Below are 17,150 nucleotides of genomic sequence, written 5' to 3'. Positions count from 1 at the left end.
TCAGCTCTAGAGGCCTCATATGGAACCATGCCCTAGAAATGCAAAAGACAACAAGATTATGAAAAAAGAAAGGGGGAAGTTGTAAGAAAGGCAGGTATTGCTTTTGCAGAGGAGAAAAGCCGTTTCCATCAGAGGTGACACGATAAGGGAATGACTAAGACAAAGAGGCTCCAGCAAAGGCTTGTAGAAGATCTCTTATCACACACACAAAAGGACAAACTGATTCATACCGGATTAGTGTCTAGAAGGGGAGTCAAACATTTAACCAGTCACATAATCCCTTTAGGTGTAGCGTAAAGAGAAGTAAACAGAGGCAAGGCATCTGGGAAGGATTTTAGGCACCTCGGAGAGACTGCGAACCCTAGAGTACCCAACCAATGGGAAACAGGGGAGGGCAAAATTCAGCCGGGATTAGGGAATAAAAAGGTGTGTTTCAAGAACTGAAAGTGTGCCTACTTGCTAGGTCACCCGCTCTTGCAAGAACGTCAATAAAACTGTGCTTCACAGAGGATTCTGCCTGAGCCTATTTCATTCAGACCAGAACTTATTTCTCACAAGGCCCCGGGAGCTAACTCTGGCCTGCGAGGCCGGGGCAGAGCCCGGACCCCTCTGAAGGCAGCTGCGAGACCTGCCACAGGGCAAAGGCCAACTCCTCCGGGCTCTGGGCTCACGCTCGACCCTCTGGGGCGCCCCCAGCCCCAAACGCAGCCGTCTCTGAAGCGCAGCAGCAGCAGCGGCCGGTGCAGAGCGGGCGGCCGGAGCGGAGGGAGCGGGTACGGGCCCGGCTCGGCCCCGCCCGGCTGCCCTCGGCTGGGCTCGGCTCCGGCCGCGGGCCCGGCCCCGCCTGAGGCACGGGCGGGCGCGGCGGGGCCTCCGCCCGCTGGGCGCCAGCGCCGGGGCCGGCAGCGGGGCCGCGGAGGCGGCGGCGACATCTCCCCCCGGGGCAGGCCGGGGAGCGGCGCCAGCGTCCGCGGCGGGGCCCGGCCTTCCCCCGGCGTGCCCGGTCGGCCCCGGGCCCTCCCTGCGCCCCGGGGCTGCGGGGGCCGCAGGCGCTGCCTCTCGCCGCTGGCGTCCGGCAGAGGCCGGGGGGCGGCGGGGGGGACGCGTTTCTCCGGGCCGTACCCGCAGGGGCTGCGGGGGCCGCCGCCGCCGCCGGGGGTCCCTCAGGGCCGGGGTCGGTCCCGGGCTGCCACACGGCCCTGCCCGGGCCTTGTTGCCTTCCCCCGGGGCAAGGGGCTCGTACGGCCTCGGGGCCGTTGGTGGGGACACCGCCCGAGCAGCGCAGCTGGAGGCGGGTGGCTGTCTGCTGCAAGCCCGTCCTCGAAGCCTGCCCAAACCCACCCTGCTTTATTGGAATGCCCGAATCGGTGATTGTCGGACTGGTAGGAGACGCGGGTGGGAAGCCTGTTCTCTCGGCAGATGGCCTCTCGAGGAAACACTGCGCGCCATCCCTTCTTCTCGTAGGACAGAGTGAGATCTGGTGGAGGGTTTTAGCCATTGACCTTTGACTCTCCTGCTCCCCTAGGCTGTATCCTGGGAGAAAGAAAGATGTCGCTGAAACCGTTTACCTACCCGTTGCCTGAAACAAGGTTCCTTCATGCAGGCGGGCTTGTGTACAAATTTAAAATCCGGTATGGCAACTTCAGCAGGTAAGCGTGTTAAAGCTGCAAAGTCACCCCGCGGTTTGGCGGCTGCGGGTAGCAGTGAGTGAGTATGAGACACTAAACTCAGGTCTGGGGGCTCCTCCTTTCCTGCCTTCTTTCACTGACCCCGAAAGTGGTCACTTAAAAGTTGCTGCTGGGCTTGCACAGGCTGAGCATTGGCTCAAGAGAGTAATTTGAGCTGTAAAAAACGCTCCTGTTTCACTGCCACGTGTGGGTTTTGTGCTTCAGTGGACAGAGAGGCTGTTTTTACCGACAGCGTTTTGTGATTCTGTGTTGTACCTGAAAAGCCCTAGAGTCTTTGTAGTGCTTTAGTCCCAGCTGACAAGGAAGCCCCGCACAGCCGCTCACTCGGTGCCCCGCAGTGGGGTGAGGGAGAGAATCGGAGGGGTAGAAGTAAGGATAAAGTGGGTTGAGATAAAGACTTTAATTAGTAAAGCAAAAGCCGTGCGTGCAAACAAAGCAAAATCAGGAATTCGTTCTCTGCTTGCCATCGGCGGGCAGGTGTTTAATCTCCAGGAAAGCCGGGCTCCATCACACCTAAGAGTTGCTTGGGAAGACAAACACCATAACGCTGAGCGTCCCCCCTTCCTCCTTCTTTCCCTGGTTTTATTGCTAAGCGTGACGTCCTGTGCTGTGGGATATCCCTTTGGTCAGTTGGTAACTAAAGCACAGGGTGCTGGGTCAGATCCCCACCACGTGGGGAAGATGTCAGACAAGTCAAGAGGATGATCTTGTAGAGGTGAAAAAAAGACTTTCCCCGAGGGTATTGCCCTGGAGGAACCTTCTTGTGCCTGCTGGTCGGACACACAGAGATGATGGCAAGTGCTTTTGTGAGTGGGCAAAACCTTGACCAGCTTCCTCAAGGAGCTCTGGAGCTTTTTGTTTGAGAGGGGACTCGGAATCGTGGAGGCTGCGCTCCGTAATAGTCACAGGTGTTTGAGCTACTCTGGAAAAGGAACTGGAGCTGCTCGGGTTTAAGGCTGGTATTCCAAAGCAAGTGCTTCTAGATTGTGTCCTGCTGAAGGAGTGTTCTGTAGAGCTCAAACTTGGTCTGAAACTTGATGAGTTGTTGCTGTCTCAGCCTCTGATTAATCGTTAAGAACAATAGTATTCCCAAATAAAAGCAGCCCAAAGCAGTGGCTCAGCATAATGTGGCTCCCCGTGTACATCCTGCAGGGCTGTGGTCATCAGCAGACAGCAGTTGGAGGCTGGTGCCCTCAGAGGCTTTTGGAAGGTCTTACAGACTGTTGAGTTAACTCTCTCTTGAGACGGTGGCAACCGTGCAGGAACTAGAACTGAGATCCTTTTGAGCCAGCGAGTATCCCTGCGTCAGAGAAAAAGAACAGCACCGTGCCGTCCCCAAACCCCCCTTGTCATGGCCGTGAGGTTGCAGCAGGGCTGAAATGCCACAGGCAATGACTCGAGCACCTGCCTCGAGGGTGGTTTCATGAGTGTGCGTGGATTTCCTTTTGCAATCAGACGCGCGCAGCCATTGCCAGAGCCTGGGTTCGCTCGGGAGGTGGCTGTTGTTGGCTGCAGCAGGATGGAGGAGCGTGTGCTATGAACATCGTGCCACCTGGTCTGTCTCCAGACCTGAAGCTACCTCCGATCTTGTGCCACACTTGTCTCCTTTTTCCTTTGTAGGCTGGCTCTTTGAAATTCTGTTGCATGACTTTATTTTGGGATGAGTTGAAACGCAGTCGTTTCTTTAGCTTTGCTTGAGCATTTTGCTGCAATAGTGTCGGATCCAGGAGGATTAACCTTCCTCGTTTAGTTCTCCGTGTTGATTTTGGAGAGGAAGGTGTGTTGTGGTGTCGTGTAGCGTTCAGAAGATCCTGGGGCAGTCAGAAGGTTCAGGGCTGGGGACCCTGAATGTGGAGGATAGGAGAATGGCTGCCTCCCAGAGCACGTACCAGGGAGCACTCGTGTGCCATAATTCCTTACGCTCCACTGTATTTACTTACTTCCAAGCAACAGTTATGTGATTTCTTTACTTTTTAATGGGTTCGGATTTTCTTTGGGACCTCTCTCCCTCTGCATTTGATTGTTGGCCGACACCTAGCCGCAAACAGCTTTAAGAAGCTGGCTGAGAAAAGCAGGAGACAGCTTGATGCAGGCAGTACACAGCTCCCAGCATCGCAGGGCTTAGGTCCAATGCTGTGAAGGCCCGTTCCTCTGCAGGTTTGCGCCGTGGAGGGGATTCAGAGATGTGTCCTGCTGGTTCCTGCTTTTAGTCCGTTGCGGGGACTGGCATCGCCATCGGCTGGAAGACAGAGGTGCTGGTTTGAGGGCGCCTTGTCAAAACCCCAGTCCTAGAGATTCCTGAGGATCACCTGAAAAGGTCTGATCTCCCGTCCATTGTATCCTCACGCAAAACGCAAAGGGGCAGAAAATTGAAAAGAAACAGTCCTTGTGGAATACCAGATGTTTTTTACAAACAGTAAATCAGGAGTTCATCTGCCTGCTAAGTATTTTCTGTGTGCAGTGGGAATGATGATTTGTGGATGTTTAAACTCTTCCAACGAATGCAGCTGCGTTGCTCTTTGATGAGGCTGGGATGAACTGTCTCTGTTTGTTTCACAGTGCTCCTGATCTCAACGCTGGAAGTGCTGTCAAGGAGTTAGAGGTAGGAGAGGAAGCAGGTCCCTGGCACTTTGTCTGCCCGTTAAGCTGAGCAAATGTTTTGTTTGTTACGGGACTGAGGACATTTTGTCCAATGCAGCGTTTCGAGTGAGAGCGATGGGGAACTTCCCTGGAGAGCACGAGGGTGAAAAAATGTGGCAAATGAGAAGCCGTCACCAACAGGCAGCGTTAGCGTAGAAGAGTAATGGTTTTATTTGAAGTATTTCCAAGAAGCGACCGACTGTTAAAACTGGATACGTGAAACTTCAGCCCCAGACCTGAGCAGTGCTTTGAAGTGCTCAGGCCTGACGAGCTGCGGCACCCTCCCCTTTGTTCAGGAGCTGTGGTGGTACTGGTGAGCCAGCGGGGCAGCAGCTGATCTAAGGCTCAATTGCACGCGCTTTCCTCGCAGCTGAGGAGCTGGTGGGAGCAGTGGACGTTCTGTTGATGATGCCAGTACTTTGTGACCGAGCTTGGTGACCGCTGATGAGCTCTGTTGTTGTCGTCTTCTTCCTGAGACAGAAGAAACCTCCTGCCGTTCCCGAGACAATGAGTCAAATATCCTGCCTGCTCAGAAATGCTCCCATTACTTACTTTAAAAAAACCCCTTCAGAGTAGAGTAATAGCATTATAAATATTATGGATGAAAATATGCTGATTTTAATTGATGCAGAAAATAATCATTTGATTATTTTGGTCTTTTTTGCTTTTGAAAATACTGAAAGGTATTACTAGAAAAAGTTTCCCGATGGTAAAGCAGGAGTTAGCTGGGGCTGAATTGCAGTTCCTCTGTAACTGAACTTGGTCAATATTCAGAAAAAGAGGAATATGTTCACTTTTGAAAGAGGTCAACGCTGCATGTGTTTTGCTGGCAAAAAGGAGAATTCTGAAATGCAGAATTTCTTAAATTTAAAAGCACGCCTCCGTTGTCCATAGCGATGCTTCTGCGTTAGCTCAAGACTACGATATTAATTCACTTCAGTTTCTATGAGCCTGTGAGTGCAGCGCACTCTGGGTGATGGGAGGGAGTGGGGAGAAGAAGGGGAGGAGGAAAAGCAAAATAGCTAGAACCTGCTCTTCCCTGATTCGTGCAAGCTGTAAAGTAATTGTAAATTTTTTCCGTGCCTTGAAACTGTACTTCACAGTCGAATTGTGGCTGTATTGTTAATATTCTTCTCTCGTTTCTTTTTTTGGCCTCCCCAGGAAGCGATTCGAGTAATCCTTGGAAATCTTGATGATTTACATCCATTTTCTACAGACCACTTCACTGTCTTTCCGTGTATCCTTTCTTTCCTGTTCGTAAAAGAAGAGGTTCAATGAGTTGTCTCTGTTGGGCACTGTGTAATTCGACCTTCGTGTCCAGTGGCGTGCAGAGCTTTAGCTGGAGTACGACTCCTTTGAGCTTTGCAGTTTTACCTTAGCTGAAGGTCCTCCTCAGTTGTTGCCTTCACCAGAGAACTGATGTGAAAAGAGAGTTTTGCGGGGATTTCAGATGAACGCCCCTGCATTCCGAATCAGATTTAGCCAGAGAAAATGCATGTGTATTGATAAAGTCCCAGGAAGCCCACCTAATGCGATTGCAAGCAAAGCTAGTGCATAAAAAGGCTGACAAACGTCAGATGCTCCCTGCAGGCTCAGCAACGTTGGCCACTCGTAGAGAAGACCGCGGTAGTTTTCTCTTAAGGTACCTTAGGATTAAATATTGTAGGTGCCGTAGTGTAAAGGGTTCAAAAGCAGTTACTCTGCTGAGGCTCTTGTTGAAGAGAAAAGTAAATTGGTCGAATGAGAAGCCTTTTCAGTCCTGAGGTGTGTCAGTTTGGGCATCGGATCAGGCCCTTTGGCATCCCCTCCTGTGGTTCTGGGTGCCCAGGAGTAATGGACATCCAGGTGTTTCCTCCTCCAAGGCGTTCCCTTCCAGTCTTGGAAGAGCGCGCTATTGCCGCACCTCGTAGTAGCAGGCAAGGAGGAGGTCGTCCTCGCTCTCTGTCAGAAGCTGGTACGTAGGAGAGCAACTTATTCCTGTTCCTGCCAGGAAGAGAAAGCGGCCAAGAGCATCGTCAGACAGGAAGCGCCCAAACAAATGTTGGGGTTGTTGGTTTGCGTGGCTAGAGCTCAGCCAGTCTTGCCTGCATGCTCGAGGAGGGTTTGGCTCGTGGGCTTGTGTTTCCAGAACTTGGCAGTCCATGCCCACGCGCAGCCAGCGCTGGGCCCTAGTGAGAAGTGCCAGCTCAGAGGCCTGGCGTGATGAGGTGTCCTGCAGTCTGGGTGTCGGGCTCCTCGCTGGAGCGTAGCTCTTAGTTACTCCCCAGCTGTGCGAGCTCTGGGAGAGGATCACCTGGACGAGTGTTTCTTGTAAGGTGTCGCTCGTGGTGTTTCCCGCGGTTCCTACCGCCAGATTGTATTTGCTGCCTTCGGCACATGTGCCCTGTGGTGTGACTTTTGCAGCTTTCCAAGGAGACGTTGTCAGGATGCCTGCTCCTTTGGAATGTTAGTGCTCTGTTCTTATCATCGTTCGCAGATCTGAATAAATGGGAGAGAGTATCGGAGATGAGATTCAAACATGAGAACGTCCTTCTCGTGCCTTATCCCTACATTTGCACTGTCTATCTAGAACTCAACTCATTTCAGCAGAACGTATCTTGTGGTAAGTCACTATGGTTACGTTTGCATCATTTCTGGAAACATCTCTCATCTGTGTCTCGCTTTTCCCTTTCCTTTCACCTACCGTGTCTTTGAATTGGAGGGAGCAAAACTGCACGCAGCACGGCCGTACCGTGGATTTGAAATAGAGCGGAACAGTGTGTTCTCTCGTGTCCTGTATTGCTTTCCTGACATTTCCTGACTCTCCCTTTGCCTTTCCAAGCCCTGCTGACTCTTCAGCTAGTATGTGGATGAAGCAGCGCCCAGCGGCTCCCGACCTTCGTTCTTTAATGTCGGTAGCTCGGCTGGAGCCAGCACGTGTAGATGGAACCTGTGTTTTGCCTCCTTGTGCTTGATGACGTTTGTTGACATTGAACTTCACACTCTTTGTTTCTGTTGTCCCAAAGAAAGAATGCATTTGTTTTTCTAAATAATTACAGTAATTCTGGTAATAACGTCTCTTGTGTGATTGGCAAATGTTCCCTCTTCTCTTCTGAAGACTCCTTTGACGCTTCAAGAGAAGCAGTTGTCCCCATCCCATCGACACGGGTATTCCTCACAGGAATTCTAGTTCTGAAAGAGCTGCGTTTGCCGTTTTTCGGTTTCAACGTATCATATGCAAGTCCAACATGGTTTCTGAGGAGTTTGTCTTGTTCTCCGGAAGTGAGGTGCAATGCAAAAATATACTTTTAAGTTCCTTAAAGACAGTCCAGTCACCAAATATTCACCAAATTTTGTGATACGTCTGTTACAGGTAAAGAAGGAAACGAGGGCAGTGATGCGCTTGTAAGTTTTGTACCTGTTTTTGGTTTGTTGTTTGTGGTTTAAGTTATATACTAAATAGTCTGAAGAAGCAGAACATAGCTCTCGGCAATGCTGTAGTTCTCCTGTTTCTGGCTGTCCATCAGGCACCGTAAGGTGGCACTGAATTCTCCCCCGTAACCACCCAAGCTGGGAGAAATGGTCCTGTTGGTTCCATCGGCCTTTGAACGGAGTCCTGCCTGAGGAGCCCTGCTGGCTTCGGTTCAGTGTGTTTTCTACAAGTCTGAGCTGAGCTGTCAACCGGTCTCTTCAGCGGGAGAGTCTGTAGGATGGGGTCGATATGGCTGAATCAGGAGGTAGTTTCCGAGGTGCTGTGTGTGTCGTAAACAACAAAGTTAAGCTTCTTTGGAAAGTTCTTGTTGAATGAGAGCTCGGGGTAGGTTTGTTTTCGATACGGGTAAGTGACTAAAACCGGAGTGAATTAGTGAAGGGTTCCTGTCCAAATGGCCCGGAAGAAACTCCCGCTCTCTCTGCCAGCATTACATTCCTGCTAATGGCATTCCCTGGCCCTCCTCTGAAGATGGCAAGCAGTATTTCGTGGTGAAAGCGGTTGAGCATAATTCTCTGGATGGCCTCTCAGTGCTCGTCTTCTGTTTGAATAAGGCAGCTGATCTCTTCTTCCTCAAGCATTTTTCGGTTTTTGTTGTATAAAGACGAATGATTTTGCGAAAGATGAATGTATATTAACTCTGAATTTTGTTCTAAAATAGAAAAGTCAAAATCGAATTTTATCAATACGAAGTTTGCAATGTTTTGAAGGTCAAGAGAAGCAATGAAGCGTCCGAAAGTCCTGCAGCGGAAGAAGCGGTGAAGAGGAGGAGAGTGGAAGTCGGAGCAGAGACCTCACGCCCACCGTTGGGTACGGACAGGTGAGTTGACTACCAAATAGTCCTCCAGGGCACATACCAGTGTTTTTAACGTCTCTTGTACCTTCCTCCAATTTCATCCCTATATAATCCTTTGCCCCATTTGTCTTCTTCCTTCTTTTCCGTAGGTGACAGAACCTAAGCAGCATCGCCCATGTTTGCAGAAAGTTATCCTATGCTTTCGGGTTCCCGTGCCATTAACTAGAGGTCTCCCCGTTTATCTCCTTTGTGTCCACATTCTCTGGAGAGTCGCAGCGGGATGGGACCTCAGCAGCGAGACAAAGCAGGGTTGCACACCTGAGCCCGGGGTGGACGGGAAGGGCCGGGAGCAGCTTTCTAGCTGCACACCAGCCTGTTCCTCTGGGTCGGCTGGTGAATGCTGCCGCTCGTCTTGAGGCCGAGATCCCTCTCTGTGGCTTTCACGGAATCGTTGAGGTTGCACGGCACCTTTGATATCACTGAGTCCAACCCCTCCTGCTCAGGCCGGGTCACCCAGAGCAGGTTGCCCAGGACGTGCCCCCCTCAGGTGGACAGCGCGGCTCCCTCTTCTTCCTTCCCTCCCATCAGGTGTGCGTTGGTAAGAGCCCCCCTGAGCCATCTCCAGGCTGAACAGTCCCAGCTCTCCCAGCCTCTCCACATCGGAACAGTGCTCCAGTCCCTTCATCATCTTTGTGGCCCTTTGCTGGGCTCCCCCCGGCGAGTCCCCGTCTTGTCCCAGGGAGCCCAGTCTGGACGGAGCAGCACCCAGCCCTCAGCAGCCCTGAGCAGAGGGGAAGGATCACCTCCCTCGAGCTGCTGGCAAAACGCCTCCTAATGCACCTCAGGGGCCTGTTGGCCGCCTTCAGCGCGAGGGTGCAGTGCTGGTTATGGCGGCTCCCTTCACGCTTCGTTCTTGATTCCCTTTCCGAGGCAGGCCGTTGTTAGTTATAGTCTGGCCGCCTTCTTTCTTTCGTAGAGTGTCGCGTTTGACAAAAAGACAATTTGTGTCTGTACTCAGTGTTCGCAGGTATCTGCAGAGAGTCCCAGATGCAGCATTGTGATGGGAGGTGTCGATGCTCACCTTCCCCTTCCGTGGCGATGTACAGACCATGTCAGATCATCTCCTTTTTTGCCTTAGATTCTACCCGCTCCCCAGATGGATTTCATGTCGAGATTATAACGGGAGAAGTCCGAAGCTGGTTCTTTTCCTGCTCGTATAAATGTAGTCCTTTAGTTTCCCTCCCCCCCATCAGTTCCTAGTCACAATAAAACCGCTGGAAACGAGTGAAGAATGAGACCAGGATCCAGAATACATTCTGATCTCTTTTGGCCAAGACGTGAGTTGTAGATGCATAAAATACGAGGCCAGAAAGGGCTCTGTCGTGATGCGGTCTGGCAGCTCTCTCTTAGTCCTGAGTCTTGCCCCTGAAGTTACATATTCCAGTAAATCATTTTAAAGTGTATTCTTGATTTCATAATTAAATTGGCGAGGTGAGGCATCAGCTTCGAGCCCTCTATCACTTTTTTCCAGTCGCTCTGTTAGACTGAAGAGCTCGTTCAGTCTCAGCAGTCGCCCTGGGAAGGAGTTTGCCTGCTTTACTCAGGCCACCTCTTGGTCTTTTTTTTTGGTTTGGGCAAGGTTTTTTGCTCATAATTCCTCACGGGGGATTTGTATTTGAGTTTTCCTGGGGTGCTATTGAGCGTCGAGCTCTCAGAATCTCCAGGTGTCCCTCCCCAGTGATACTGATCGGCACAATGTTGTGTGTGAATCCAGGGCTGGTTTTCCCCACGTGCGTCACTTGGTACCTCTCTGCACAGAGTTTCCGCTGCCATCTCATTGCTCCATGACCGAGTCTTGTACGAGCTTCTGCGGTTCTCTGCTCCCTGCCCTTCTCTTGGTGTCAGTAACCTTGTAGGATTTGCGGCCTTTCTCAACCTGCTCCTCATCCCACTCTCCGTGTCATGTAACGCTTCTTTTTCCTCTTGAACTGCTCGTTGGTTTTACTAGAAAAGCAGAAAGCCTGACACTGGAAGGAGTGCCTAGTTTCATTTTTGAAAGGAGACTTTGAAGCATGAGGACCAAGACAGATTAAGGGTATCTGTCTTCTTGTCTAGAGGTACCAAAACCCTGATTTCTAATTAAATAGTTGGAGTAGCCGTTGACAAGTTTGCTTCCTTTTTGTGACGTTTTGTAACCTCAGTTCTTCCTCCTTTGACTTCTTTTTAGGACTGGAGCCAGGCACGGTGACTGTCGGAGTAAAGCAAAGCAGGGATGTGAAACGGTAAGCGACGGAATATTCAGAACGAGACAACAGCATCTGTTTAGTCCTAGATTCTTAAAGTGGCAAGTATAAAAATGCCTTCGGGTAGTTTGTTTTTCCCTTTTCGCCTGCATTGAGGCATTTGTTATTCCTGCTCGTCAATCTTGGCCAAGTGATGAGTTTTCCCGGGAGATGACATAAGCTTTTCCACCGCTCACCGACCGGTCCCGGGACACCCCAGCCCGCTCCCAAGCGGCGACTTCCCGCCCCCTCCCCGGCAGCTGCTGGCTGCAGACTGGGCATGGCTCCCATGGGATGGAACACCTGTGTCCCTGCCGGAGCCCGGGGAGAATTAACCCTATCCCCGTCGGAACCAGGACATGAGGAATGACTCGTCTTCTCAGCAAATACCAATTCAGGTGAGAAGAACCTTCTCTGGAACGGGTGCTTGTGCCACCACGACTCGCACCTGAAATCTGCACGAGTCAGAGCACTGTTGCACTGAGAGGGACGTCCGGACACCAGCTGTTGTGTTTATGAATACCAGAGCAGGTGTCACGAGCATCGCCTGAAATCACGGGCAGATGGTCTCTCCCTCAGTGCATTTTTTTAGGAGATCAGCGCCAGGTGCTTCTGTGACCTGCTTTCCATTTGATTTGCTTTCCATTTGCTTTCTTCTGGTATTCAGGATCAGAAGAAAAATTAGGCTTAGGAAAAAACGTATCCGTAGCCCCTGTACTTCCCCAGGCTTCTTCTGATCATTCCTCTAGGGCTCTTGTTCCCTTTATCAGCAGCGCATGGCCTTGGATCCAGATCCACCTGGTGCTTCAGAACGCATCTCAAAAAGGGAAGGGTCTCGTTACACAGGAAGGAAATCCGTCTACTTAGTGCCCATAGGACTGATGTTACAAGACGGGCACTCGATCCAGAAGGAGGAGTGTGGAAGTGCCGCCGTCACACGGCTGGGACAGAGATGGCATTTCCAGCTCCCATCCAAATACCTTCTCGGCCTGCGATCTCGCCAGCAGGCTGTCTGGTCAGGATGCGCGGTGCTGAGCCTGCGCAGCTTTCCACTTAGCGCGTGCACCAGCAGCCAAAGGAGGAGAAAAGAGAACTGAGAGACGCTCGGACTGTCACTGCAGATAATTTTCCTGACTTAGTTAATGCTCCGAGACTGAACTGCAAAGACCTCAGGCCACCTACAGTTTGGAATTTTGCATCAGCCTGAGCTGAGTGCAAGAGAAACGCCATCGGGGAGCGGATCTCCTCTTCTCTTCTCCTCTCTCTGTGACAAAGCTGGTTTATCCTCTCCTCAAGAAGCTTACGTGCTGATTTTGTTGTCTGTGCTCCTTCGTCTCGCTGATAGCCTTCCTCCTGGGTATTCCTGGCTCACCTCGTGCTTCCGTGGCTGTTCGCTTTTGTCCCTTCCCTGTTACTCTGTTTCCTATGACTGTGTCTTCGCAGGCCTGATGTTCAGGGGCCTGTATTGTCCAGTGGCTGTTATTTCCCACAGCACCTCTCTTCGTGCTTTTTTAAAAATCTCTGCCTGTGCCACAGCTGCTGTTATTCTTTCCCTATCTGCTATGTTAAAGTCCACTCAATGAATTACAGCTTTAGGTTGGGCGTGCGAATGTCCTGAGGAGGGAGAGGCGGAAATATATAGGTGAAGAAAGTCCTCGTAGTGGCAGGAAAAGAAATTCAAATGGCAGAACAAGAGCGTAGACCTTGCCTTTTAGTTCTTACAGCGAGCGAACAAGCAAAAATCTCCTGCCCGATGGAATTTGACATGGTGTAATGGTTCTTGGGTTCCTTTTCCTTTCAGAATTCCTCCAAAGCAAAGGAGCGTGAGTTTAGTCCAGCATCCCTTGGCGTGGGCTGTAACCAAGCGCTTTTCTGTAAGTAAGGAGTTTGTGCATTGTCCCATTCAAACCGGCCGATTCCCTCCAAAGCTGCGAGGATTACGTTGGTGTGAGTTTTCCTTTAAAAAGCACGTTTGGCATTTTCCAGCAGGCGAGATGAGGCATTAGACCCACCGTGAAGCGGTAGGTCAGCAGGGATTTTGGCTGAGACTCCCTCCCCGCGGAACACGCTCCCAGCCACGGAGCGAGGCCACGCGGCTCTTTGGGAGCCAGGCTGGGAGATGGGAGCCCATGTCCAAGCCAGTCTGCGTGGGGATGGCCGTGACACCTTCCAACGTCACGGCCATCGGAGCCCGGACCCCCCCCTCAGTATCGGGGTGTGCCGTTGGTACGCAGGGAGCGTGGAGAGAGCCAGCTTGTGGTTCGTTCTTCTGCCGTTCCTTGCAGGGGGATCTGGGGAATCTGACCTCGAACGAAGAACAGCAGCCAGTCAGGCTGAAGGCACGGTGCAGCTGCTGCAGCCAACGGACCCAACGGCGAACAAGGGAAGCGCGGAGTCCAAAGGAAAAGGTGTCTCAACGTTCTGGAGAAGGTACTAACACCGCAGCTCTGAGCAGGTGCAGGCCTGGCTGTGTCCGAGCCTGTGGGGGAGGCTGGGCCTGATTGGGGCGGTTCAGGCGATTCTGCGGGATCCTGAAGAACGGAGACGCCTTTTCTGGGGTTAAACCAAAGTCTCCCAGGGCAACGAAACATTCAGGGATGTCCTGTGGTCAGGGGCAACGTTCCCAGTCAATGTTCCTCTTCTGAGCTGTCTTTGGGAACCACCCCCCCGGCCACGGGAGGGTTCCTGCCCCCAGTCCCAGCCCCCACCCAACGGGGCTTTCATCAGCTGAGGAGAGCCATCTCCAGCCCCATTCCTAAAGGACTTCAACGCTCCCCCTTCTAACAGGGCCTTCCCGGGATGGACCTTCAGGTCCAAATAAAGCAGGACCTTTATTTGGCCGCTCAGCCACTGTGGCTTTGGCCACCTTGACTCTCAAAGACACCATTTGAAACGCAAACTAAAGTAACGGCGCAAAGTGTTGCTGGGCGCTGCTGGCCAAAGGAGCGCTCTGAAGCCGTGGAGCTGTATCCCGCGGGAGCGGTGCGTTCCCTGTGCAGCACACGTGGACCATCGGCAGTGACTGATAGGTGACTTAGTTTCGGAAGGAGTAAAAGTCCTTCTTAATCCTAACGTAGCCAGTCCCTTTGACTACTGAGCCCAGACCCTTGTGGCCAAGTTATTCTTTATGTTTCCTCTATTTTTTCAGTCTTCCTCTGATTTCTTTTGCGCTGGGGCTGTGTCTTTCTAGTGGACAGAAATGACCTTGTTAGTACAACTCTCAGAGAAGCCTTTGAAGTATAACGTGCTCTTGTTGTTGTTGCTTCCCCAGCATGATCTTTTCGCCACTACAGCATCTTTTTGGTGGGAAGAACTGACCTGGAAGTCCTGATTGTGGTGGAAAGGTCACCTTGTAGTGTGAGTGTCAGGTGGTATTGCTTCTCGTGTAATTCAGCTTTTCACATTGCTTGTCTTACCTATTAAACGCTTTAACGGAAAGTCTGTTTTGTTTACCTTCTCAACTCAACATCCTGAAGATGTTGGGTTAGAATGTCCTTTTCTTCACAGCCTAGAGTTTTTGGAAAAAGAGCAACAAGCTTTAAGATTGTGATCCTCGAGTGTCATACATCGGGAATGTCACGTGGAAAAGTTCTTAGATGAGGTTCTAATAAAACAAGCATCGACTCGGAACTGCGCGTTACTTTACTGAGCCTTCCCCTGGCAGAAAACACGCTTTCCCCCCAGGAAGCAGCAGAGGTTTCCAGTATTAGCCGGGACTCTGCTTCACAGCACTAAAAAGGTGAAGACTGGGGCAGATTTGGCCGCCTTCTAAAAGGAAAGGGAAAGGTACTTGGGAAAGGAGGAGCAGAAACGAGCAAGCCGGGCTGTTTCCCGGGGGAACTCTTTGCTCTCTTCTCCTTGGCATCCCGTCAGGGCTGGAAAAGCCAGACCCTCCCGGCGGCTGGCGGCACTGGTGCCGTACTGGTGGCACTGGTGGCTCTGGAGCCCGATGCTCCCGGCTGCTGCAGTCAGCGCGATGGGGGCAGAGAGCTCCTTGGCGAGAGAAGTCGGGATGGGAAGAGGCGTCTCCGCTTCTCCTCTTAGCGCAGGACGTTTTTGTGCTCCTGCCCCCCCTAGAAGGGGGGAGCCCATCTGCCCGGTGCCGCTTGTCCTGCTGCCGGCTCTGCCGCTGCTCCGGCCGAGCCGAGCCGAGCCGAGCCGAGCCGAGCCGAGCCGAGCCGAGCCGAGCCGGTCCGAACAGAGCCGACCGGGGCCGAACAGAGCCGAGCGGATCGGAGAGGAAGCGAGCGGGACCGAGCAGAGCCGAGAGGAACCGAGCGAGATAGAGCGGAGACGAACGCGGCCGAAGAGAGCCGAGAGGAACCGAGCGGGGCCGAGCGGGGCCGAACGGGGCCGAGCAGAGCCGAACACAGCCGAGCGGGAGCCCCTCAGATCTCGCGAGAGCCGTTGGCGAGGTCTGGGCGTTGCCGGGGCAACGGCGGGAGGCTCAAACGCGCGGTACCGGCGGCAGCGGCCGGTCGCCGAGGGAGCCGCTCCGGGGCCGGGCCGGGCCGCGGCCCAGCGGGTCTCGGCCACCCTCCGCCCCTCTCCGAAGCAGCTCGGGGAGTGCCAGCGAGCAGCAGCGCCGCGAGCGCAGCGGGCACACGGAGCGCGGCGCGGCCCTTGGCCTGGCGAGGCTCCAGAGGGGAGTCCGGCCGGTGGCCGCCACCCTCGCCGGAGGAGCTCAGCTGTGGGACCCGCCCGCCACAAAGGCACGTCCTCCGCGCTCCACTCCGCATGTGGGAGGCCAGTCCGTGGGTGATGTGGATGAGGAGCCATCTACACCAGAGGTGTTGCCAAGGTCAGAAAGGCCTGTCCCCCTGCCGCAACCACCTCTGGGAGGAAGAAGAGACGGGTGACAGTTGTAGGCCAGGCCCTTCTAAGGAGAGCAGAGGGTCCAATACGCCGGACAGGCCCTCCTCTCAGGGAAGGCTGCTGCCTCCCTGGGGCCCGGGCTAAGGACACCTCTAGGAAACTTCCCAGCCTGGTTCGGCCCTGGGACTAGTGCCTATTACTGCCCTTCCACGTGGGTGGCCGTGAAGCCACAATGCGTAGTCCAAGGGCAACCAGAAGAGGCTTCAGGGCCCTGGGGCGGTTGGTAAGGGAATCTGGAGCACGGGTTACTTTTCCCTCTCTCCTTCCAGCTGCGCGCAGCAACATTAGAAGAAAGAGGCAGTCCCAGTCTAGCAATACATGGCTCCAAGGCTGGTGTCACCACTGCAATTTTGGGTTTTTTTGCAAATGGGATGGCCTACACTGTGCCAGGCTTGCTGGTGTCAGATGGGATTCCCCTTTCTGAACGGGGGAAGAGGGTCTTTGCTCACAAGCTGTCAGGGCCCATTGCCAGAGCTTTAAACTGGGCTTGAAGCGGGAGGGGGACAGTATCAGGCTTGCCCATGACGAGCTGTGGGAACGTGCTACGGGTAGAGGGACGGGGTGCCAGCGAGGGCCCTCAGCCTGTTGCTCCAAGACGTGCTGGGTGCAGCGCACTTGGAGCCCTATGGAGACGAGCCGGGGCTGCTGAGGTCATAGGAGCCAACAGGGAAACATCAGTGAAGTCACAGAATAGTTTGGGTTGGAAGGGACTTTTGGAGGCCATCTAGTCCAAACCCCCTGAGATGAGCAGGGATGGGGCATCTGGGAAAATTTCTTTGTTTTTATGCTGAGGGTGGCGAGACACTGGGCCAGGTTGCCCAGAGAGGTGGGGGATGCCCCATCCCTGGAAACATTCCAGGTCAGGTGGGACGGGGCTCTGAGCAACCTGATCTAGTTGAAGATGTCCCAGCTCATTGCAGGGGGGCTGCACTAGATGGCCTCTAAAGGTCCCTTCCAACCAGAACCATTCTATGATTAATTACTGCATGGAAGAAACAAAGGAAAAATCAGGCAGAATCAAGTTAGACTGATTCTTACAGAGACTGGACAGCCAAAGAGTGAGGAAGCGCCTCCCATTGAGTCACGAGGTTCAGAGTGGGTCCCCTTGCTTTCTAAACTCCTTATGGAGCCCAGGCGTGGCTGGATGGGGTCTTAGCCTCAGACTTGGACAAGGGTTTCTCTCAATAGTACAGACAAGACAGATGTCTTTGTTTTAGCTCTAGTGTCTTGTTCTGTACTTTGGTTATCTTGCGTTTTGGGGTTTTGAAACCACCTTTAGTTCTTAAAGCAAGCAAACAAATAAACATCTCCTGTACAACAGAATTCTACATGGTGTAACAGTTCTTTGGTTCCTTTTCCTTTCAGAATTCCTCCAAAGAAAAGGAGTGTGAGTTTAGTCC

At 52.8% G+C, this 17,150-nt stretch overlaps 1 protein-coding gene across 1 annotated transcript; it reads left to right on the top strand.

Annotated features, from left to right (window-relative positions):
- Nucleotides 1–658: 658 nt before the first annotated feature.
- Nucleotides 659–14,503, top strand: LOC128917267 (membrane-anchored junction protein-like). Its single transcript, XM_054220016.1, has 12 exons — nucleotides 659–773; nucleotides 1,526–1,649; nucleotides 4,248–4,290; nucleotides 5,490–5,565; nucleotides 6,805–6,930; nucleotides 7,681–7,712; nucleotides 8,508–8,617; nucleotides 10,821–10,875; nucleotides 12,677–12,749; nucleotides 13,161–13,305; nucleotides 14,147–14,232; nucleotides 14,383–14,503. Exons 2-11 carry the CDS (start codon nucleotides 1,549–1,551, stop codon nucleotides 14,190–14,192), a joined length of 807 nt encoding a protein of 268 aa, XP_054075991.1. The 5' UTR covers nucleotides 659–773; nucleotides 1,526–1,548; the 3' UTR covers nucleotides 14,193–14,232; nucleotides 14,383–14,503.
- The last annotated feature ends 2,647 nt before the right edge of the window (nucleotides 14,504–17,150 follow it).

Source organism: Rissa tridactyla, chromosome 13 (genome assembly GCF_028500815.1).
Source record: "Rissa tridactyla isolate bRisTri1 chromosome 13, bRisTri1.patW.cur.20221130, whole genome shotgun sequence".
Lineage (NCBI taxonomy): Eukaryota > Metazoa > Chordata > Aves > Charadriiformes > Laridae > Rissa > Rissa tridactyla.
Note: the sequence above shows the minus strand (reverse complement) of the source record. Positions and strands in the feature narration are given on the sequence as shown.